The 20,975-nt window shown below is 37.5% G+C and overlaps 5 protein-coding genes across 9 annotated transcripts; 3 read left to right on the forward strand and 2 right to left on the reverse strand.

Moving 5' to 3' along the window:
- Window positions 1–320: 320 nt before the first annotated feature.
- LOC111441005 (enoyl-[acyl-carrier-protein] reductase [NADH], chloroplastic-like) lies at window positions 321–4,031 on the forward strand. 2 transcript variants are annotated; one of them, XM_023077882.1, is made up of 13 exons: window positions 321–731; window positions 1,000–1,270; window positions 1,670–1,779; window positions 1,878–1,933; window positions 2,008–2,092; window positions 2,530–2,577; window positions 2,757–2,831; window positions 2,904–3,015; window positions 3,119–3,170; window positions 3,243–3,294; window positions 3,377–3,434; window positions 3,541–3,639; window positions 3,708–4,031. In XM_023077882.1, the coding sequence occupies exons 2-13, from the start codon at window positions 1,051–1,053 to the stop codon at window positions 3,857–3,859; spliced, it is 1,119 nt and encodes a 372-aa protein (XP_022933650.1). In that variant the 5' UTR covers window positions 321–731; window positions 1,000–1,050; the 3' UTR covers window positions 3,860–4,031. The 2 variants fall into 2 exon arrangements, with proteins under 2 accessions (XP_022933650.1, XP_022933649.1); XM_023077881.1 differs by having other exon boundaries at window positions 1,033–1,270.
- LOC111441004 (non-structural maintenance of chromosomes element 4 homolog A-like) lies at window positions 3,999–6,964 on the reverse strand. Of its 2 annotated transcripts, XM_023077879.1 has the most exons (8): window positions 6,562–6,964; window positions 6,379–6,456; window positions 5,726–5,978; window positions 5,534–5,624; window positions 4,967–5,183; window positions 4,796–4,887; window positions 4,331–4,580; window positions 3,999–4,225 (listed from the first exon to the last, which is right to left on the reverse strand). In XM_023077879.1, exons 1-8 carry the CDS (start codon window positions 6,788–6,790, stop codon window positions 4,209–4,211), a joined length of 1,227 nt encoding a protein of 408 aa, XP_022933647.1. In that variant the 5' UTR covers window positions 6,791–6,964; the 3' UTR covers window positions 3,999–4,208. The 2 variants fall into 2 exon arrangements, with proteins under 2 accessions (XP_022933647.1, XP_022933648.1); XM_023077880.1 differs by having other exon boundaries at window positions 3,999–4,580.
- Window positions 6,965–7,929: 965 nt separating this feature from the next.
- LOC111441002 (phosphatidylinositol N-acetylglucosaminyltransferase subunit A) lies at window positions 7,930–12,759 on the forward strand. 2 transcript variants are annotated; one of them, XM_023077875.1, is made up of 10 exons: window positions 7,930–8,109; window positions 8,385–8,524; window positions 9,367–9,939; window positions 10,441–10,595; window positions 10,726–10,816; window positions 10,954–11,070; window positions 11,180–11,283; window positions 11,592–11,682; window positions 11,775–11,899; window positions 12,091–12,759. In XM_023077875.1, exons 2-9 carry the CDS (start codon window positions 8,402–8,404, stop codon window positions 11,874–11,876), a joined length of 1,356 nt encoding a protein of 451 aa, XP_022933643.1. In that variant the 5' UTR covers window positions 7,930–8,109; window positions 8,385–8,401; the 3' UTR covers window positions 11,877–11,899; window positions 12,091–12,759. The 2 variants fall into 2 exon arrangements, with proteins under 2 accessions (XP_022933643.1, XP_022933644.1); XM_023077876.1 differs by lacking the exon at window positions 7,930–8,109 and having other exon boundaries at window positions 8,436–8,524; window positions 9,402–9,939.
- An 885-nt stretch (window positions 12,760–13,644) lies between these two features.
- On the forward strand, window positions 13,645–15,418 carry LOC111441007. The gene is made up of 2 exons (XM_023077883.1): window positions 13,645–14,177; window positions 14,966–15,418. The coding sequence occupies exons 1-2, from the start codon at window positions 13,829–13,831 to the stop codon at window positions 15,286–15,288; spliced, it is 672 nt and encodes a 223-aa protein (XP_022933651.1). The 5' UTR covers window positions 13,645–13,828; the 3' UTR covers window positions 15,289–15,418.
- On the reverse strand, window positions 15,369–20,281 carry LOC111441003 (protein EMSY-LIKE 3). Of its 2 annotated transcripts, none has more exons than XM_023077878.1 (10): window positions 19,755–20,280; window positions 18,623–18,828; window positions 18,421–18,530; window positions 18,075–18,306; window positions 17,777–17,959; window positions 17,627–17,695; window positions 16,483–16,728; window positions 16,304–16,372; window positions 16,163–16,226; window positions 15,369–15,751 (listed from the first exon to the last, which is right to left on the reverse strand). In XM_023077878.1, exons 1-10 carry the CDS (start codon window positions 19,780–19,782, stop codon window positions 15,705–15,707), a joined length of 1,254 nt encoding a protein of 417 aa, XP_022933646.1. In that variant the 5' UTR covers window positions 19,783–20,280; the 3' UTR covers window positions 15,369–15,704. The 2 variants fall into 2 exon arrangements, with proteins under 2 accessions (XP_022933646.1, XP_022933645.1); XM_023077877.1 differs by having other exon boundaries at window positions 15,371–15,754; window positions 19,755–20,281.
- Between the last annotated feature and the right edge of the window lie 694 nt (window positions 20,282–20,975).

Consider the following 20,975-nt stretch of genomic DNA (forward strand, 5'->3'; position numbering starts at 1 on the left):
GTATGTACTTTAATTTATTAATTTTTATCATAAATTAAATCAAAATAATTAAAGTTAAATGAACACGACTCTTCGCAATGATATGATATTGTCCACTTTGAACATAAGCTCGCTTCACAATGACATGATATTGTCCACTTTGCTCGTTTTGGACTTCCTTAAAATGACTCATACTAATAGATATAACATGGTTTTGCTCTAGACTTTCCTAAGAGAACATGATCTGAGTTTTTCAAGAGGCCTTATACCAATAAAGAAAGCATTCTTGATTATAAACTCGCGATCATTTCCCAAGTTAAACCGATTGAATGAGACAAGATTTAAGATTCCAAAATGTTTGGAAGATTCCCACAATATTGGAATAACATCATATTCAAAAACAAAATTCCCGACAGTTTTAGACTCTCTATTGACTTCTTCTTCTTCTTCTTCTCCAATGGCCAAAGATCAACTTTCTGAAAGCAGCCGACCTACCAACAATGGCTTCCCAACTGTTCAATTAATTCTCTCGCTCTCTCTCTCATTCATGAATTCACAAATTCATTATTCGCCGTCTTCTTTACCAGCCCTTTTCGGCGTTCTCCAACCTTTTTCTTCATCTTTTTCATGGACACTTCTTCACCACTCTTCAAAACCCAATCAATTTCTTCTCCTCCTCTTCGCGTTTCATCGAAGGCCCGATTGATCTTGTTGCAGTATCCATTGTCGCGCTCTCTCCGTCGCCAAGAAATGTAAGAAATTAACGTTTTGCTGCTTCTCTCTATCTGTTCTGACTTGGATTTGAGATGTTTCTGCAAATTTCTGAATCTCTCAATCTAATTGAATCATGAATCCCCTTCAATGTTTTCGGAATCTGCAATTTTTGTCCTGGTGAATTTCTTGCCCTCTAAGTGTTTGTGAAAATGTCTGTGTGGTGAAACTGTGTGTTTCTTACGCTTTGTTGTGTATACTCTTCTCTGAGGTTCCAAGAGATTCAATTCTTTGTTTGATCATCTGCAGAGTTATGGATTTTGTTTGAAATTTACTGTATAGATAGCCATCTTCTATAAGATGTCGACAACCGGAGCCTATTATCTTCCGATGTGCACACTGAGAAACAGCAAGCTCTCTTCTGCTAAACTTAGAAATGTCTACAATGTCTCCTCTTTGAAACACTTTCAGCTGAATTCCATCACTTTATCTTCTACACGAACTGGGAAGCTTGCAACTATTGCTATCTCTGGATCTAATGAACACCAACCCGTCTCTGGGTTGCCGATTGATTTGAAAGGTTGTCCCCTCAGTTTTCTAAATTTGTTTCTATCAATATGCATTTGTTTCTTAGTTTGACTGTGTTGTAACGGAAGCCGAAGCTAGGTCAATCGTACTCACACATCCACAAATAGAAATTAAAGAGACAAAGATTTACCTAGTTCGAAAAGAAGATGACATTAATGTCATACATGAAGCAAGATAATTCATGTATCATAATGGAAGATGAACCAACTAAACCAGAGTTATGAACCGAATAAATGTCAATACATGCATAGGAGATACTTAAACCTATTCTTCATGACAACTTACAGCACCGTCGGGATATAAACATATTGATTTAAGAGGTTGTCCCCTCTGTTTTCTAGTTGTATAATTCTCAAAATCAGTTCAGCAAATTTTTGGGTTTTCTGTTCAGGTAAGCGGGCATTCATTGCTGGTGTAGCTGATGACAATGGTTATCGTTGGGCAATAGCAAAATCTCTTGCTGCTGCCGGAGCTGAAATTATTGTTGGTACGTGGGTGCGTGTAAGTATAATCCCATAGCAATTTTCATCTTTATGTTTGAATGATTTTATTGAACCCTATAAAATTTGGTCACTAAGAGCTTAGAGTCATCTTACCAGGCTTTAAACATCTTCGAAACCAACTTGCAACGTGGAAAGTTCGATAAATCTCGATCGTAAGCTGTCTAACCATATGGAACTCATTTTACCTGTGATAGTAGTTTCTGCTACTGAAAATTTGATGTTTCAGATTGCGAGATGGATCGTTAATGGAGTTCGCGAAAATATATCCCCTGGATGTAGATTTTGACAATCTTGAGGATGTTCCAGAAAATGTAAGCCGAACCTCCACAATGGTATAATATTGTCCACTTTGAGCCTAAACTCTCGGGACTTTACTTTTGGTTTTTTCAAAAGGCCTCATACCAATGGAGATTTATTTCCTTATAAACTCATGATCAACTCCATAATTAGCCGATGTGGGATTCCTCTCCTAACAATTCTCAATAATCCTCCTCTCGAACAAAGTACACTATAGAGCCTCCCCTGAGACCTATGGAGCCCTCGAACAACCTCCCCATAATCGAGATTCGACTCCTCTGGAGACTTCGAACAAAGTACACATTTGTTCGACAGTTGAGTCACTTTTGACTACACCTTCGAGGCTCACAATTTTGTTCTACATTTGAGGATTCTGGCTAAGTTAAGGGCACAACTCTAATACCATGTTAGGACCACGTTAGGAATCATACCTCGATTTCATTTCATGCAGATAAAAACAAAGAAGCAGTATGCAGTTTGCAAAAATTGGACAGTTCAGGTACTGAACTTTCCTTGCACAAGCATCACCCATTCAACTTCACCACTTCCTTCTAATCTGTACAAGACATTCTGGTGTTCACTTCTGAACCTGTAAATGAAGAGGAGTATTAAGACTAGATACAATATACTCGAACCTATTAGCTTAAACTTTTGGGTTTGATTTTAAATGGACTTCAGGAAGTAGCAGAATCAGTTAAGAAGGATTTTGGAACCATTGACATCCTTGTGCATTCACTTGCAAATGGACCGGAGGTATGCAGTTTCTGTAAGCCAGTTAATCATACCATTTGGCATCTTCATCTTAAAGAGTTGTGTTGATAACAGGGAAGTAAACCTCTCTTAGAGACCTCCAGGAAAGGTTACCTAGCTGCTTTCTCTGCATCAAGCTACTCTTACATCTCTCTTCTCAAGCATTTCGCTCCAATAATGAATCCAGGCATGCTCTTCATTACTTGTCTTTGTTTCATTCTATGAACTTCGGAAGCTTTTGACTAGAAAGGCATTCTCGAGAGGCTAAATTTTGATTTCGAAACTTGCAGGCGGTTCGTCGATCTCTCTGACATACATTGCTTCCAAAAGGATCATTCCTGGGTACGTGCTTTACGCGTAGTTTCTTTAAATCATTCATCCCTCTCATGAGCTGATAACTTGAATTGTGCTTAGATATGGGGGAGGTATGAGTTCAGCAAAAGCTGCACTGGAGAGTGACTTACGAGTGAGATTCAGTACCTTTCTTTGTTGCTTCCCTTTACTTTTCCTTTCTCCTTGTACCATTCTTGATTTATCTTTCAAATCAGGTGCTTGCTTTCGAGGTGGGTAGAAAAAACAAGGTCAGAGTGAACGCCATATCCGCTGGTAGCTTCAACGAGTCAACTCGGAAAACTGCAGTTTATCTTTACAGTTTAGGATCATCTAGGCTCTTCTGATCTGTTTTCCACCATTACCATATTTTCATTCTCAGGTCCTCTAAGAAGCCGGGCATCGAAAGCAACTGAATACATCGATTCGATGATAGACTACTCACTAGCAAATGCACCTCTGCAGAAACCATTATCTGCAGGTAGTTTCTTCATCTGCTGTTCTCATGTTGTTTATACCAAATCTTGATCTTCAAAACTGGTTGAACAGAGGAGGTGGGGAATGCAGCTGCCTTCTTGGCATCTCCTTTAGCGTCTGCCATAACTGGTTCTGTTATCTGTGTCGACAATGGTTTGAACACCATGGGAGTTGGAGTCGATAGCCCGACACTCAAAGGACTGTATCTTCTAAACCCCAACTGACGACCACCAGAAAAACTGCTGACCGTCAAAACGAAAACGTTCCAGCTGGGGGCCAAGTCTATGCTCATTTCTTGTTGTTGCTCCATAATTTCTAAGAACTTCATTTCATTTACTCTCGAAGATGGTTCAAACTTCAAAGTGATAATAAATGGGGCAAACATGCTTATAATTAGAAGTAAATATATTTTGAATCTTGCAGAACTACAAACAACATGCCCCTGGCCCTACTTTCGGGCTACCATTCCTTGTGTTAACGTAATTAGAGACTCTACCTTTACAGAATACTTGGAGCTTGATCTAAGCTACCCACAAACACCATAACTTCTGTTAGAGAACTTATATTTGCCAATCATTTTCTCCTAGAACCTAATGACATATTCACAGGGCAGCCGTTAAATATACAACCAACAGAACAAAAACCGGAAAGAAGAACTCACATCCGGTAGTTATCAGAGCTCTAATTTTCCTAACCTTGACTAAGCTTTTTCTTGCACCTCAACATTGCAGTTGGTCCTGAATGAGCGCCATTATCAGGGGAATCCTCAACAACAGTTTGCATAACTAAACCACGATTTCTTGACAGCTTTCGAATTGGCGTGGTAGGCAATGACGCTGATTCAGAATCGTCCGTGGTTGCTTCTTCTTGGGGCATGGGTGCTGAATTTAGAAAGTTCCTGTGGGGCATCAACTCCTCTCCAACTGGTACTATGTCCATCATCAACTGCAAATACATTTCACAAGTATGTGTTCCTCAATTGAAGCCAAGGATCTAAATAATACACAGCATTTGATATATATTATGAGCCTCTATCCAATATTATATACAAGTCTAATCATAGTACACAGCTGCAAAATACTTTTCTTAATATTTGAACTCTGTTTCATGACACTGGGAAATGTAAAGTTAGTATCATAGCAATGAATGCTTCTCTGTACCTTCCAATCCTTAAAATCGAATCTGAATACGAAGTGACTATAATTAACTTCGTGTGACATAATGGCACTATGGGCCGGGGCATTCTTCGGAGCTGAAAATATTGACAGAAAATGTAAGTATAATGCAAAGAACACAATGTTTTAAAAGAAAAGTACAAAAAGTTTACTCACATACAAAATGAGAACCATTTTTATCAATAGTTATCTCGGCCCGACCATCCTTGACCAGAAAGGAGAGAGCAAATAAGTTCTCTACTGTCTGTGCAAAAGAGTTTCTATTCAATATCAAATGTTCAAGTCTAACGGTTTTATTCCTCCTCAAAATTCCAAACATGATGCTCATGTTCTTATCTGTATCCGTTTTTGCTTCAGATCCATCTTCATCAACCTGCACATATGAATTGAGATAAAAATCAACGAGACAAAAGAATATCTAATGCATGAAAAACAAACATAAATGCAACCTATTTTGCAAACCATTTGACCAAACAGAAAAAAGTTAATAAGTATCTGCAAAGAACATCAAGCTGGAAAGCTAGAGGTGTGACTACAAACAAGCTTCGTAAGGTTCGGCTAAAACGTTAATGAGTTCAATTATATATGTCCAACCCGAAAAGAAATATCTGTACTTCCAGTAAAATTGGACACTCACCATCTAATAAAATAATCTAAAACATGTTTACACTAATCTCCAAGATGCTTAAAAATTTGACTGTAGTATTGAAGTTAAAGTCTAACCTCTGCAGGTCTCGAACTTTCAGTAGGCCTTGAACGTTTCCGGGCAATATTAGTCTTTCGCTGCTTCAACTGAGTGCTCATAGGTCCAAGCCTTGAAAAAGACACGAGAAAGAAGTTATATACTTGGTAAAAACATTCATAGAAGCCACTTTAGCATTAAGTTTGAGAGAAAAAGGAATCTAAGAGTCTCACATGGTGCGGCATCCATGGCCATTCATGAAAATAGACGAAACGCTTAATCCAATATCTTTCCAACTGAGAGAAATCGGATTGTTTTCTTCAGATGTTATACCGCCTTCAATGTCAGCAAATTCTTTGAGCAGACAGCTGACAAAATCTGATGGAGTAACACCTTCATTTGACTGCGACTTAATAGAGGTCACGAGGGAGTTTGCAATATCTTGCAAGGCTTCTGCATCTGCAACTTGTTCCCTTGGCTTCTGAACTGAAACCCAGATGGAAACACAACCATATAACCTGAGTAACAATATCAAAAGGAAAAGGAACAAGCCCCCTTTCAAAACTCAAAACTCGAAGTTCAAGTCACATTCAAACTTTTATTGTTGAGGATTATTGGGAGTGTGTCCCACATTGGTTCATTTAGTTCATTTAGATCATGGGTTTATAAGTGGGGAATACTATCAATCCATTGATATGAGGCCTTTTGGGGAAGCCCAAAGCAAAGCCATGAGAGCTTATACTCAAAGTGGACAATATCATACCATTGTGGAGAGTCGTGATTTCGACTATAAGAATGCTTGATTGTTTTCTTTTGATGAAAATTTTAAATCAAAGAGATAACAGTTCTTCAACGTAAACAAATTGAAAATAAACTATAGAAATACCTTGCTCGTGCAACTTTTCCACTTCATTGATGATAACATTGAACTTGTCCGAATCCTTCGTCAAATCCTCTCTCCTTTCTTCAAAAACAAGAAACCAAAAAAAGAAAACCCGATTACCTACACACACTAATGCAGAGATCCAGTAGTAATTAAAAAAAAAAAAAATGCAGAGATCCACCATACCACTAATCTCGTGAATGACCGCAAGATACCGAGACCGGAGAACCCGCCGCTTCGTCAAGCCTTGCTGACCCTCTTCAGCTTCAGCCATGTTGCCCTCACCGATGTTCTCTTTCTCCCGAGCAACCCTCGCCCGCTTAACATCTCTTAAATTCGCAGCATCGACGGCGTCGCCGCCTTTACTCTGATTACTGCGGCTACTGGCGGCGGGTTCCCGTTTGACAGGCCTCATAATCACGAGTGTGCAATGGAAACCCTAATCCAAAATTAGGGTTTGAACGCAGGGCGAAGAATCGAGTAGTCAGAGGCTTGTAGAGGACTTGGGAGAGCCGAGGATTGTGTTTTTGAATTTGGAGCGATAACAAAGAAGAGGAAAGGATGCATCTTTCCCTTTCCCGCTCCCCTTCTTCACAATTTACCGTTCTTTAATTTAAGCAACCACATTTGTTTATCTTAATTAATTAAATATTAAATTAATAAATACTCGTCTTATTTATTTTAATACTCTTAAATTTAATTTTTTTTTTTAAATACCCAATTAAGGTTATTATTTATGTTTTTTTTAATGTTAAAAGTATTTTTTTTTTAGTTTTTTAAAAAAAATTTAAGTTTTTTTTTTTATTAATTTAATATTAATAAAAATACATTTGAACTCCCGAGAACTTGCAATTTTGTTTGTACCAATTCCTTCTACCTAGTGTCTGCAGTGTGTCACAATTGCTGAGAAATTAGTACATCGTGCGACATTTATTCTAACATAGTGAATAAGTTAGCCATGTGGAAATTGAATTTTACAGACAGTTCGAACGTATGATCAATACGTAATTTACGTTTGACATAAAGTAATGTTATCAGCTAAAATGAATAATCAACCACGACGACTTTGATAACATATAAATCGAGTTTGAAAAATTGACGACTAGTCACATTTTCTATAGTACTTTTGAGACATTTTAACTGTAACACTTCTTTAGAACCAAGTCAAGACATGATAACAATTATGTTATGAAACTAGTTCGTTAGATACAAATTGTCAAGCCCAACAAAAAAGTGGGGCTCGGTATAGCCACCGTCCGGTTTCCAGGGTTAGGGTATTCTTTATTATCAGCCTACTCAAATCAAAACTCAACTAGTAGATTTTCTTTCGATTATCGGTAGGTCCGGCTTTCATTGTTGTAACCTAAGTGGGTCCTCTTGGCCACCCGCGACCTTGACTTTTTAGAGAATCCCGCTCCTATGTCTTGGGACTTGTTTTTTATCCTTCGGGTTTTGAGTGTGTAGACATGAATTTGGTAAACGATTATACACCTGTATTGTTGGAACATTGTACGATATAAGAGGCAATAATAATAAATACATTTTTATTCAATGTAAAAATCATTTGCATTGATCCAGTATTTCCCCTTTCTCTTCAATTTACAGGGACAGATCCAAGTATTCATCTGAAGCTCCTTCCATGGATTCCCACCATTCTTGCTCAAGAACATTCTAGCCACAATTATTCATTCATTCTCATGTAAATCCGTTTCTAGGTATCTCCATCCCCGAGAGGTAGTTCTTTGTTTGTTCATTTCACACCCTCGCCTTTTCCTTCTGCAAATCTCTTATCGATGCTTAGCGACAGAGCGTTTGATTTAGTTCGTTTTTGTTCAATTCATCGCGGGTTTACTTGTATTCAATATCACGCGCTCTCGATTGTTAGCTCACAAGTGAGGCGTGTCGATTTTAGTAGATGAAGCATATTTTCTATCTGAACTACTTGTACAGCTATGTTGTTAATTGCGTTTCTTGTTGGGTTTGGATCACATTGTGTTGCTGATTGGCAGGTGTTTGAAGGAATTTTATGATGGGGGATCAAAGAAGTCACAGAATTCTGATGGTCTCTGATTTTTTTTATCCCAACTTTGGCGGTGTGGAAAGTCACATTTATTATCTCTCACAATGTCTGTTGAAACTCGGTCACAAGGTTAGGAGATAAACACTGCTATGTATTTTCTGCGATTTTGTTGTTGAATCGAAATGTATTTTAAATTTCATTTGAGAATGAACAGATTTTTTTTTTCCTTTTCTGTTCCCTCACCGCTTGCACATTAGGAATCATGTTCTTGACATGTGGTTTGGACTTTGGAATATGTATTTCTTTAGAATTTCAGATACATTGGACATGCCAAGGACATCTTTAGGGGATGTCAAGACATATGAAGGGATGAGAAGGGATGCATGTTAATGCAAGCTCAAAGATTACATTAAAATATGAATGAATAAACAGATTATATGTAAGCTAAGCTCATGAACTCAGCAAAAGAAAACCAAACTATACCCAGAAAACTTAATCATCTGTTCAAACAGAAAATCTAACTCAGAATTTGGTCTTTTTGTGTTTTGACTATTATTTTGTCTAGAGTTTATATCTCAAGAAAAATATTATCTATTTTTTGATGTGTAAATTTTATGCTTAAGCTGAAATGTTACATATCATCTAGTTCATTATTTTCAAAAGCACTTAATGCGTCAAAGTATACAATTATGTGTTTAAAGATGTGTTTTAGTGAGCATGGTCCTTGATTAAATGTAAGATTAAATTTTGCTGAAAGCAATTTCAATTCAAACACTATAAGTTATGGAATGTCTACGCACTCCTCAATTAAATAATGTGAAAAATCATAAAAAATGTTCACTACTTTGGTTCCGAGTCTCAGAGTTCCTTTTCCTAGCTTTTTTGCATACTCAGTAAGCCCTTTTGATTTGATATCCATGTAAGTTTAGACTATTGTAAATTGTAAAAACTTTTAGAAAATAATTTTCTAGGTTGTGGTGATGACTCATGCTTATGGAAATCGTAGCGGTGTGAGATACATGACAGGAGGCCTAAAAGTGTATTATGTACCGTGGAAACCGTTTGTGATGCAAAATACATTGCCAACTTTCTATGGGACCCTTCCAATAGTCAGGACAATCTTGATTCGAGAAAAAATTACATTAGTGCATGGACACCAGGCCTTTTCAACTCTTTGTCATGAAGCTTTGATGCATGCAAGAACCATGGGATACAAGGTTGTATTTACTGATCATTCGCTCTATGGTTTTGCTGATGTGGGAAGCATCCATATGAACAAAGTATTGCAATTTACTTTAGCAGATGTTACTGAGGCTATATGTGTTTCACATACTAGTAAGGAGAACACAGTTCTACGATCAGGTTTGCCACCAGAAAGAGTTTTTGTAGTACCTAATGCTGTCGATACTGCTATGTTTAAGCCTGCTTTGAACCGTCTCAGCACAAGTGAGATTATCATTGTGGTTGTAAGTCGATTAGTTTATCGCAAAGGGGCAGATTTGCTTGTTGAAGTCATTCCGGAAGTCTGTCGCATGTTTGCTAATGTAAGTTTCAGGTCAAACTAATGTTTATTTAAAGTATTAACTTTTGCCATGCTTGTCATATGTGGTTGATTCACCTGAACTTATACTTGGCTATGCAATGGCTGTTTCATTTGGTTTTCAAGTCTTGACTTCCTTGTTCAATGGTACTATGGTTTATCTGTTTTGCCATTTGTCAAGTTATATTGTACTTCATGGGGACATTTAAGCATGATATTGATAGCTTACTTCGCATGAGGACACTTCTGCTTGGATGACCATATGATTTTGGTTAAGTCAAATTTTATATGCATCCTCAATTTTTTTTTTTTTTTTTTAAAAAATTCTCTCGACTTAAAATTTCAAGTAAGATGGTGCATGATGAGTATAATTGAGTAGATGACATTAATTAGTATGATCATCATGTTGTGGAGTAAGGATGGCATTTTCAAGTCATCAGTATGTTCCTCTGCAGAAAGATGTAATTGGACTATTTGATCCTTAGATTATATGTAATTGTCATAGGTGCGATTCATTATTGGAGGAGATGGACCAAAACGTGTGCGGCTAGAAGAGATGAGGGAAAAGCATGGTCTTCAAGATCGAGTTGAGATGTTGGGAGCTGTTCCACATGCTCGAGTTCGATCAGTCCTTATATCTGGCCATATATTTCTAAATAGGTTGCCATTTCTTGAGTTTATACTTGAAGTACATATTTTACTCTAGAGCTTTAAACTAAATGTTTTCATTCTTTTGAAAAAAATCTTTAATTGTAGCTCTCTGATGTTTCTATTGTTACCATTCTTGCAGTTCTTTAACGGAAGCTTTTTGCATAGCCATATTAGAGGCGGCTAGTTGTGGATTATTAACTGTTAGTACGCGTGTTGGAGGCGTGCCCGAGGTGGTCAAGAATAGAAATTCCTTTTTACCTCTTCTATTTTCATATTTCATATATAATACCATTTTGGTTCCTATACTTCAAGTTTCTCAAACTTTTTGGTTCATTTTATACTTTGCCTATTCCTGTTCTATTGTTAGGTTCTACCAGATGACATGGTCGTACTCGCAGAACCAGATCCCGGTGATATGGTACAAGCTATTAAGAAGGCAATTACCATACTTCCTAAGATTGACCCACAAGAAATGCATAATCGTGTGAGTGCATTCTTTGAAGGAAAAAAGAAGAAACGTTTTTCTCTGAACATCTTGGAATATCTATATGTACTAATATTATTCTCTCATTCTACAAAAAATAAACTCTTAGATGAAGAAATTGTATGATTGGCATGATGTTGCAAGGAGGACAGTTATTGTATATGACTATGCTGTGAAAAGCTCGGATCAAAATCTTCTTGAACGACTCTCCAGGTATGCGATAATTCATATGTTTCAATGGGAACTCAAACCTTTTATTGCATGAAAATTATATTATTATTTAACCAACTTCGATAAAAATTAGCTTCAAGCGACTAATTTTAGGGTCGGATGAAAGTACAAGGGTTGAAATGGAACGAAACCTGAAGTACATGGTCAAAATAGTATTTGAACCAAATATTAACCCTCAATTAAGCTAGCCTGATGTCCAAAATCTTGAGTAATCTGATTTGTCCTTCGGTGCAACTTGCTGCCTGTAAAATAATATTGAGGGGTCGTCACAACTATTATCTATATTTCAGGTATCTCTCGTGTGGATCGTGGGCAGGAAAGCTTTTTTGTTTAGTGATGATCATCGACTTTTTGCTATGGTATCTTTTGAAACTGTGGCAGGTACTACAGTCGTGTTCCCTTTTCGTTTCATCGAAATATCTTCCAATAATTTTCATTTGTTTTGACTATCCTCCCTCCTACTCTTTTAATAGCCTGATGAGAACATTGAGGTGGTGCCCGATTTTACATTGACATGCAATCGGGATCAGGGGCCAATGCATGACACGGACGAAGAAAGAAAGGGCCTGAAATAACTCTGGATAAACTGTTTATTTAGGTATGTGAGACTAGCATGAATGTTACCTACTAAAAACTATATATGGATCTATATGCCATATTAACTAGCTTCAAGAAGATAAAGGAAAGGCTGATCCTGGGTCGAAATGGTTTACTCTTTCTTACAGTCTGATGTTCAAATTTTCACTTTCACGTTTGCTGTACTGAATGTCTGATATACGACCAATGTAGGTGAAATTTACGAGGTCGAACTCCCCATTCTCATTCGTGAACAGTTGAACAGAAACGGATCTTCGTCCTTTTTTCCTTCGTTGTGGAAACGGTTCAAAAATGTTTTTGTTCTGTTCACGAAAACAAAGGTATTCTTCGCGCGAGAGGGACAAGAGTTCCTCTCTCTCTTAAGTGACTCTCACTCACTCTTCCGTTCCCTGTTCATTCTCCATGTTAGAACCTGGACAAAACTTCCACATTGCGTGGGAAGATTGATGATCATCTTGCCACTTGATATTCAAAAGTGAACAGAATGTATTTAGATTAGTGACTCTGACTCTATTCCAGATGTTTTTCTATGTTGTTGCGGCCCTTGATGGATCATCTTGTGATCATCTTATGAACATCTTATGATCATCTTGCCACTTGATATTGGAGGTGATGATGATGCTTCCACCTGCTGTGCTTCAAGATATGGGGGAGACCTTTTCTGGGTTTGTAGAAATAATTTGGAGGATTTTAAGAGAGCCCTTCAGTGGTTTATGACAACCTGACTCATACTTTTTTTGTAAGTTCCATTTCTTTGTTTTTGTTTTGTTCCTTTGTATAATGTTAATATTACTTGGGAATCACCACGTCTTTTGAAGTAGGGAAAAAATGATTATTCTCTAATATTTGGTGTTTAGCTTAGCAACCATGTGTATATATGTAATGACCCCGATTCACCGTTATTTGATATTGTCCTCTTTGAGATTCTCCTCTCGGGCTTCCCCTCAAGGCTTTAAAATGCGTCTAGTAGGGGGAAGGTTTCCACACCTTTGTAAGGGTGTTTTGTTCTCCTCTCCAACCAATGTGGGACATCACAATCCACCCCCTTCGGGGTCCAGTGTCTTCGCTAGCACTCTTTCCTTTCTCCAATCGACGTGGGACTGCCACCAAATCCACCCCCCTTCGGGACCCAAGGTTCTTACTAGCACAGCGCCTCGTGTCTACCCTCCTTCGGGGAACAGTGAGAATGCTGACACATTGTCTGGTATCTGGCTCTGATATCATTTGTAACGGCCCAAATCCATTGCTAGCCGATATTATCCTCTTTGGGCTTTCCCTTTCAGATTTCTTATGTCTACTAGGGGAAGGTTTCACATCATCACATATAAACTTTCAATTATGCATCTATTAAATTTTTTAATTCGAAAAATTATCGAAAGAGTTACTGAACTTTCTAGTTTGTGCCACATAATTCTCTTGACGTTGAAGCATAGGTCTTTGAATTATTTCATTTATTTTTCATTAAAAAAAAAAAAACTCATGAATCTATTGAATATGCGTATATCACTCTGATCCACTCGAACTAACCAACTAAAATGATAAAAGTTGAAGTTGGGTTGGGTTAGCTTTTATTTTGTAATTTTTTTTTATTGAATTTAATTTCTGAAAAACTAAAATTCAAGCCTATAAAATTTGAATTTTATATAAGATTTTATATAAGTACTCACTTCTTTAAATAATAATAATAATAAAAAAAAAAAACTCAACAACCAAACTCCAGCCAGACAATGAATAAAGGATGAACTTTTCCAACATATTTTATTTTGTTCTTCACATTCATTCTCAACTCTGTCCTTTCCCCACCAAATTAAACCCTTTCTCTACCATTTTCGTCACATTTTTGTCCAACCAAATTCATTTCAAATCCTTTTCTCCACTTCACAAGCCTTCACTTCCTCTTCGTTGCCGGTTGTTTTTTCAACTCTTGGCGATGGCGAACTGCACCGTCGACTCTTGTAAAGTCGAGACCAGTGATGGAGTCAAGCTCCACACGAGGGTTTTCAAGCCAACAGATGAGGAAGATAGGGAAAATCTGGTGGTTGTTTTGGTCCATCCCTACTCGGTTTTGGGTGGTTGTCAAGGCCTTTTGAGAGGAATTGCAGGTGGCTTAGCGGAGAGGGGTTTTAGAGCTGTGACTTTTGATATGAGAGGTGCTGGGAAATCGTCTGGTAGGCCTTCTTTGACTGGATTCGCAGAAATTAAGGATGTCACTGCTGTTTGCAACTGGGTTTGTGAGAATTTGTCTGTTAATCGAATCTTGTTGGTGGGTTCATCTGCAGGTACTTTGTTTTTTGTTCTTCTTTTGTGTTTATGCTATGGAATTCTGTGTGGTTGTGGCTGGCTTTTGGCCTTTGTTGGTGAATTGTTCCTTAGTTGTCTGTCTCATTTTGTTCTTCTACTTTGCCATTTTGATATCTGTTTGTACAATGAATTCTGAGAATAGTTTTCTGAGATCTAAAGAATTGATCAAATGGAAGCGTTTCTTTGAACTTAGGCTTGGTTTTTCTTCTCTGTTTCTTGATTGAGCAGGTGTTCTTTAGTTCAGTAGCAATGTCACCATTTTATCTGTGGATGGTTGCCTCCTTGTGCATAGTTCTTTGCTCTTTTTCTTTTTATTAGGATGAACACGTACCATCTAGATCATTCAAGGATAAACTGTATTGGGATAAACTGTATTGCCAAACTTGAGCCAGTGACCGGACAGTGCGAGGCACTGGTCGGAGTATGGCTCGAACCTCGCCAAAGTAGATGCGTTTTAAAATCATGAGACTGATGACAATACGTAACGGGTCAAAACAGACAATATCTACTAGCGGTGAGTTTGGACTGTAACAATGTTTTGCTTTATTTTGATGTTTTGTTTGTGTTTGATTTCGTATTTCGGTCACGGTCCAATTTCTTGAAATCTCAAAGCAAGATTTTAGGTGGAATAAAGAGAGGATGTGGTACCACATTGATGATGCATCTAATAAAGTTCATTGGACCAAGAACATGTCTATTAATTTGTGGGGACAGAAAGAGAGCAGATGGAATTATTCTGAATCACTTGTAATTGTGTCTTTTGCAGGCGCCCCCATTGCAGGCTCATCTGTGGATTTGATAGAACAAGTGGTAGGCTATGTAAGCCTTGGCTATCCCTTTGGCCTAACTGCTTCAATTCTTTTTGGAAGACACCACAAAGCCATCTTACAGTCTCCGAAACCGAAGCTTTTCGTGATGGGCACACGGGACGGGTTCACGAGCGTGAAGCAATTGCAGAACAAGTTGAAATCTGCAGCAGGGCGTAACGAAACACATCTAATAGAAGGTGTGAGCCACTTTGAAATGGAAGGCCCTGCATATGATGCTCAAATGGTGAATCTTATCCTTAGTTTTATTTCTTCTTTGTAGAATGTTCAACTTGTTCAGAATGTTGTGTAGGAAATCGAAGGCTTTGGCTTAATAGATTGTGTGCATTATCACAGCAAAAAGCAAGAACTAATCTACATAGATTCTATTGACTTTTGAATAAAGTTTTACAGAAATAATCCTTCTTCTGAAGTTAAAGCTAGGGATCAAAATAAAACAATAACTCTTAGTACAATCAAAAGATGCATCAAATGGGCGTGAAGTCTGCGTTCTTGAAGGCCAAGGCACCGATAATAGCACGGTTGATCATTAAAGTTCGAAAACGCCAAACCGGAGGGAGTGTTCTGCTGAGTTTTCCATTCAACTAATGCAATTCATCACCATTGCCATCAATTATTAGCAGCCTGCAGGTTTAAGAATTTGGCCATTTTGGAGCTTCGTCCACTTTACATCGTCGTTCATACACGAACCATTGATTGTCCTTGAGAATATGGTTCTCTTCCATCTGCTTAAATCCCAAAAAAGAAATAATAAAACAAGGAAGAAACGTAGTGTTCTCGCTACCGAAGTAGCCCGATTTAACACTGTTCTTGCTATTTCAAACTAGAAAAAGAGACAATCCATTGAGATTTGGGGTGATGAAATGGTACAATCCATAACTCAAGATGCAAGTTTAATGATCAGATCTTGCTAAGGTTTGATGATAAAAAGCTATTACCAATACATTGATAATGAATAGAAGTCTATAATTGGAGTGAGGAATTTTTACAAAATTGGGAGACCAATGGCGTTGATAAAAAGACAGCATAGTAGAAGAAAATGAAGGTTTTTAGGCACCATGTACGTATACACAACCAATGCAAGATCATTTAAATTATGTACTGTACATCAGTAAGCATGTTTAATTAGTTATTACCACTCTCACCGTCCGATGCATCTTCAAGCCTTGCAATTGCGTCGACAAGGGATTGTTCGTGGTCCTGCATTTGAATAGACTCAGAATAAGTTGTATAAATAAAGTCATAGCAATGGGGGGTCGACGTTAAACAATTCGTACTTTCAGCACTTTCTTAGCCTTTTCAATCTCCATGGGATCTGGATGATTAGCACCAAATACCTTTTCCACCTGTTTGAACAACTCCAGCAACAAGGAAAAGAAAGGTCATCACTTAATCAACAAAAGAAGAAGAAAAAACAAAAGAACGGTATAACGAAATTGTATTAGCTCTTCCACACCTCCTTAATCAGCGTGTCGGTGTGAAGTATTTCAATATCACCCATAGCCTGCTTCCGAGATCCATTTTGAGATACAGGTAAGTCTTTCCTAGATTGACCCTTTGTAGTCCCTCTGCCCCTTCCACCAGCAGCCACTGCACCGCCTCGTGTCATGGACTTCTTATTGCCCCTCCCGTGTCCAGGGCGAGCACCACTGCGAGATACTACAGAATCTTCTCGTTCCCACCTAATATCTTCAGGGGATATCTAACAGGAAAGATGTATAAATGATTCTTAAGGGGCAATATTCCTCTTCAGATCAGGAATTCCAGAAGAAATATGAGTACTGAGTTTATGGCCAGTCATTTCATCATTCAATTAATAGTCTGATCAATACGTGAAAAATGAAGCAACATTTTCAGACACTATAGGTCATCTGGTTTAAAATCAAAAGCTATGGCTGTTCGTGGTTCAATACAAATTCTTCAACAGCTGCATACATAGATCATAAGCAGTGAACTAGCAAGTGGTCAAGTGTACCATTAGATCGGAAGACAGTGAAATGTAAAAGGTAGCATTCCACTCTAAATCACAAGTCAATCTATATGAACCATAAAAGAAAATACCGACTAAATCGATCACAGGAATACCAGTTACAGTACCTATTATCCAAAGAGGAATCCTTCCACTCTAAATCACGAGTTTAATCTACATTTATTGCTGCTTAAATTATCTTCCAGTTGCTAGTGTAACCTAAAAGCTTAAAATTATGCACCAGAATACATTACATGACTATATGATGTAGTTATTACTTCACCCAGTGAACAACTGTTGCAAAAACTATATCAAACAAATCCCATCCTGTAATAGAACTAAGTAAATGCTCAGCTTGATCGTGTACACAGAATATTGCAATGTGATTATAAACATCGTATTAATCATGCCACCTATATGTTTAACTCTAACCTAGTTGAGGAAATATAAAATTGATTTCAAATATAAACTAAACAAAATCCGAAATACTTCTCTTTTGTCAGCTTGAAGAAGTGAAGAGGAAGCCATTTAATAAAAGAAACATTCTTATAGAGAGAAATACGTAAACAAAAGGGCGATCTAGCAAGCCCCTTGTTTATTTATTTATTTATGTTGAGGGTGAGGGGAGTACCTCTTTAAGGTTGACCCATTCCCATGTCTCGTGTGCTGTATTAATATCATAAACCAAAGCATGACGACCCTGTCCAAAATAAGGGACAATGCGATCAAGGATAACCCATGTCCACATGTGAAGTAAAATGAAATTATTAGAAAAACATACCTCAGCATGGTTATAATCAGTTATAACAGCCTCATAGAAGCTGTTGTCTTCAGGCCATCTAGTCCAAACTTTCCGTCCAATTAACGGTTCGGTTGCTCCTTCAGCATTTTCATTTGAAACAAAAGCCCCTAAAGAACCTCGATTATTCACTTGGCCACTTCCAGTAAGACCTGTATGCATGGACTTCACAACAAGCGCTGCTGTTAATGCAATGCATGGATCAAGTAATTGAGGATAATAAAAATTAACCACAAAAATTACTTTAAATTCTTCAACAGGTACGAATTATAAAACTTACTGCTTTCGTCTTTGTAGTTCTAGCACCAGGGGGAGGACCACGTCTCATGGCCGATGAAGATGGTTGTGTACCAGTAGGTATTGCAGGAGTAGGTGCACCTTGGGACAGGGAAGCTTGGGATGTTTTCTGTTTCTTCCGTGATGCTGAAGCAGTGGGGCTGGGTACGGGATCCGCCATGGGTTGATCAGCATTGAGCTTTCCAGGTTGGAGCCCATTTGCTGTTCTCCATTCCCTAAGTGCATTATCATAACAATGAATAACGAAATAGCACGAACCACACCAACTGTGGTAAATAGAGTTACAGGACCAGCTATACCATATGCAAAATAAAAGACAACAACCAAACCTTATCCTTTTGATGACATCGTCTGCATTTACCCGAGATAAAAGTTTTCTGTGTTCTTCATCTGATACTCTCAACTCCTTTCTTAATTCTGTTATTAAACTTTCCTTCTCCTGATAGATGTTAAGATCGTAAGGAGTCCGAAAGCTGGAAATAAACATAAATTTGATGAATTCAAAGAACGAACAATTAGAGAAAAGTATACCCATGTAATTGCATCGGATTGAGCTTTAAAAGCACGCAGGACCGAACTATATGCTTCCTGCTCAATGTGGTGGATCTGCATTTCCATATCGCCGACCATCCTGGGTAATGTAGAAGAATTTACTGGTGCAGATCTTCCATTCCCAGCAGGAAGCCCACCTCGTTGAAATCTATTTTGATGAGGAGGAGGAAGGTCATCATCTGTTCCTGCAGTCATTTTACATAAAAAAAATCTTAAAACTAGAAAAAGGGATCTCCAGATGGATGCTGCCATCCTAGGAACAATATATTATATAACAAAATCCTCCAAGCAAGTTCATAAGGCACCTTCCATACCGTCTCACGGGCAGTTGCTTCATTATGTATGAAACAACTGAATTTAAACCGAATATAAATGTCAATCCATTACACATTATAACACTAGAAGAAATGAGCTAAATCAAAACAGAGAAAGGAAAAAGCTCTTATAGCCAAAGAGAAATACTATATAGACACAGCATAATGGACGACATAAGCTTTCTTTCATTCCATTTTAGAGTTAGCACATACGACTCTTTTTGGTGAAATTTTCCTCATTACAACATAACGTGGCAAGAAGGCAATATCCAGTCTACCGGATTGCTGAAAATAAAAAGGCTGCTGCAATGTACAATCGAAAAGGCCTGATGGAAAGAAAGAAATCTAACTTAACAGAACCCGCACGAGCGCAACTCTCGTGTTTAGTTGCCAACCGTTGAAGTTGGAACCCTGAGCAGACTGCCCGTGATAAGTCGAAGGAAGGTGAGGACGACGTCAAGTCATCGTGCCCCTTATGCCCTCGGCTACACTAAAGAGTCTAGAAAGGGCGACACTAAAGAGTCTAGAAACAGCTAAGGGATGTAAAGCAAGCAACAAAGGTGAGCAAGAAAATAAAAAAGAAGAAATCAACATAAAGCTACTCAGTTTCATAATGAAATTCGTTTATAAATGAACAGAGGAACTAAACGAACTGGGATTGGATGGAATACTCAAAATAGCAAACAGAAGACCTAGCGATTATCAAGAGTAAAAACACAATTCCTCGGGAAAACTATTGCTACTGAGCCCTAGAAAACCCTTCGAAACTTCAAAACCAAACTTTTCAATTAACTCACCACTGCTATCCGAAAGTTCATACTCCATGGAAGTTCCTTCCACTAAAATCAACGCCAACCAACTTGAACCCACGTAGGGAAAATCAACTTCGCGACAAACCCAACTCTCAAAACCAATAAAATTCCTCAAGATTCAACAAGCACACAGGCAGCCAAAAGTTAACAAAGAACAAACAGACCGAACAAGCGTCTACGCAGAATCTGGCCGCAACTCCAAGCTCCACGGCAACCCTTGAAGTCCAAGAATCAAAATTTGCAGACAAAAGACGGATCGAGTGAGAATCAAGACTCGATCGGCTCGAAAAAGTTCAGAAGACAGTGATTGCAAGAATTTGATGCAATAAAACATGAATACGACGAATCTGGATTAGGAATTGAGGAGGATTTCAATGGCCTTTTTGTGAAGAGCGCCTGAAGATGTGAAAGATGAACGAGAAACGAGAGAACCCGTTCTGGGTTTGGGAGGGAAGGCGGACTTGAAACCGATTATTGTCTCCATCTGCCCATTTTGTCTTCTAGTGAATATTTTTCCCTTCAATTCCGCCGTGAAAATACCCTAAGATTTCTTATGGATTTTTATTTTTCATTACCTAAATTAATAAATTAAACCCTAATATAGGGCCCAACTCATCTTATCTATCCCACTAGCTAGTGAGCGGTTCTATCAAACGAAAACCGAGCACGGAACGAAAAAAAACCTCATTTTTCATGATCACGAACATAAAAAATTGAATTTTTCCTAATTATGTACTGAGTTATGCTCAAATTGGCAGTTAATCGCATAACTATACCAATGATATTATGTATATTATTGGTATAGTTATAACCGATGCATCTAATATGAACTCGACCAATAAAATAATTAACTATTACAAACTTTTTTCACATTATTATTTATGTTCGGGCCTTCATTATTTTCTATATATATTTATTGAGATAAATGGTTATTATATTTGTAATTATATATATATATATATATATATATTATTGCTATATTTGAATTTTTTAAATTAGTGGGCGAAATAATAATAATAATAATAATACAAACCTTTATAAAAAAATATAATTATACAAATTAGAAAATAAAAACATATGATATAATTTAGTGTAATAATTAATAATTTTTATTTTATTTTGATTTAATTGTGCCTTGAAAATCGGAACTAAAAAAAAAAAAAAAAAAAAAAAAAAAAAAAAAAAAAAAAAAAAAAAAAAAAAAAA

Source organism: Cucurbita moschata, unplaced genomic scaffold (genome assembly GCF_002738365.1).
Source record: "Cucurbita moschata cultivar Rifu unplaced genomic scaffold, Cmos_1.0 Cmo_Scf00003, whole genome shotgun sequence".
In the NCBI taxonomy this organism is placed as follows: Eukaryota; Viridiplantae; Streptophyta; class Magnoliopsida; order Cucurbitales; family Cucurbitaceae; genus Cucurbita; species Cucurbita moschata.

Excerpts from the sequence above, each read along its gene's own strand:
- LOC111441002 (XM_023077875.1), top strand. The coding sequence starts at position 8,402 with ATGATGGGGGATCAAAGAAGTCACAGAATTCTGATGGTCTCTGATTTT. Across the intron at positions 9,940-10,440 it reads TCTGTCGCATGTTTGCTAAT|GTGCGATTCATTATTGGAGG; the intron begins GTAAGTTTCAGG and ends TAATTGTCATAG. Across the intron at positions 11,071-11,179 it reads CACAAGAAATGCATAATCGT|ATGAAGAAATTGTATGATTG; the intron begins GTGAGTGCATTC and ends ATAAACTCTTAG.
- LOC111441003 (XM_023077877.1), bottom strand. The coding sequence starts at position 19,782 with ATGGAGTATGAACTTTCGGATAGCAGTG. Across the intron at positions 18,307-18,420 it reads GATGTCATCAAAAGGATAAG|GGAATGGAGAACAGCAAATG; the intron begins GTTTGGTTGTTG and ends TAATGCACTTAG. Across the intron at positions 17,696-17,776 it reads CTGATTATAACCATGCTGAG|GGTCGTCATGCTTTGGTTTA; the intron begins GTATGTTTTTCT and ends TATTTTGGACAG.
- LOC111441004 (XM_023077879.1), bottom strand. The coding sequence starts at position 6,790 with ATGAGGCCTGTCAAACGGGAACCCGCCGCCAGTAGCCGCAGTAATCAG. Across the intron at positions 6,457-6,561 it reads GGTCATTCACGAGATTAGTG|AAAGGAGAGAGGATTTGACG; the intron begins GTATGGTGGATC and ends TTGTTTTTGAAG. Across the intron at positions 4,888-4,966 it reads AAATGGTTCTCATTTTGTAT|CTCCGAAGAATGCCCCGGCC; the intron begins GTGAGTAAACTT and ends CAATATTTTCAG.
- LOC111441007 (XM_023077883.1), top strand. The coding sequence starts at position 13,829 with ATGGCGAACTGCACCGTCGACTCTTGTAAAGTCGAGACCAGTGATGGA. Across the intron at positions 14,178-14,965 it reads GTTGGTGGGTTCATCTGCAG|GCGCCCCCATTGCAGGCTCA; the intron begins GTACTTTGTTTT and ends TGTCTTTTGCAG.
- LOC111441005 (XM_023077882.1), top strand. The coding sequence starts at position 1,051 with ATGTCGACAACCGGAGCCTATTATCTTCCGATGTGCACACTGAGAAAC. Across the intron at positions 2,578-2,756 it reads GCAAAAATTGGACAGTTCAG|GAAGTAGCAGAATCAGTTAA; the intron begins GTACTGAACTTT and ends AATGGACTTCAG. Across the intron at positions 3,295-3,376 it reads CACTGGAGAGTGACTTACGA|GTGCTTGCTTTCGAGGTGGG; the intron begins GTGAGATTCAGT and ends CTTTCAAATCAG.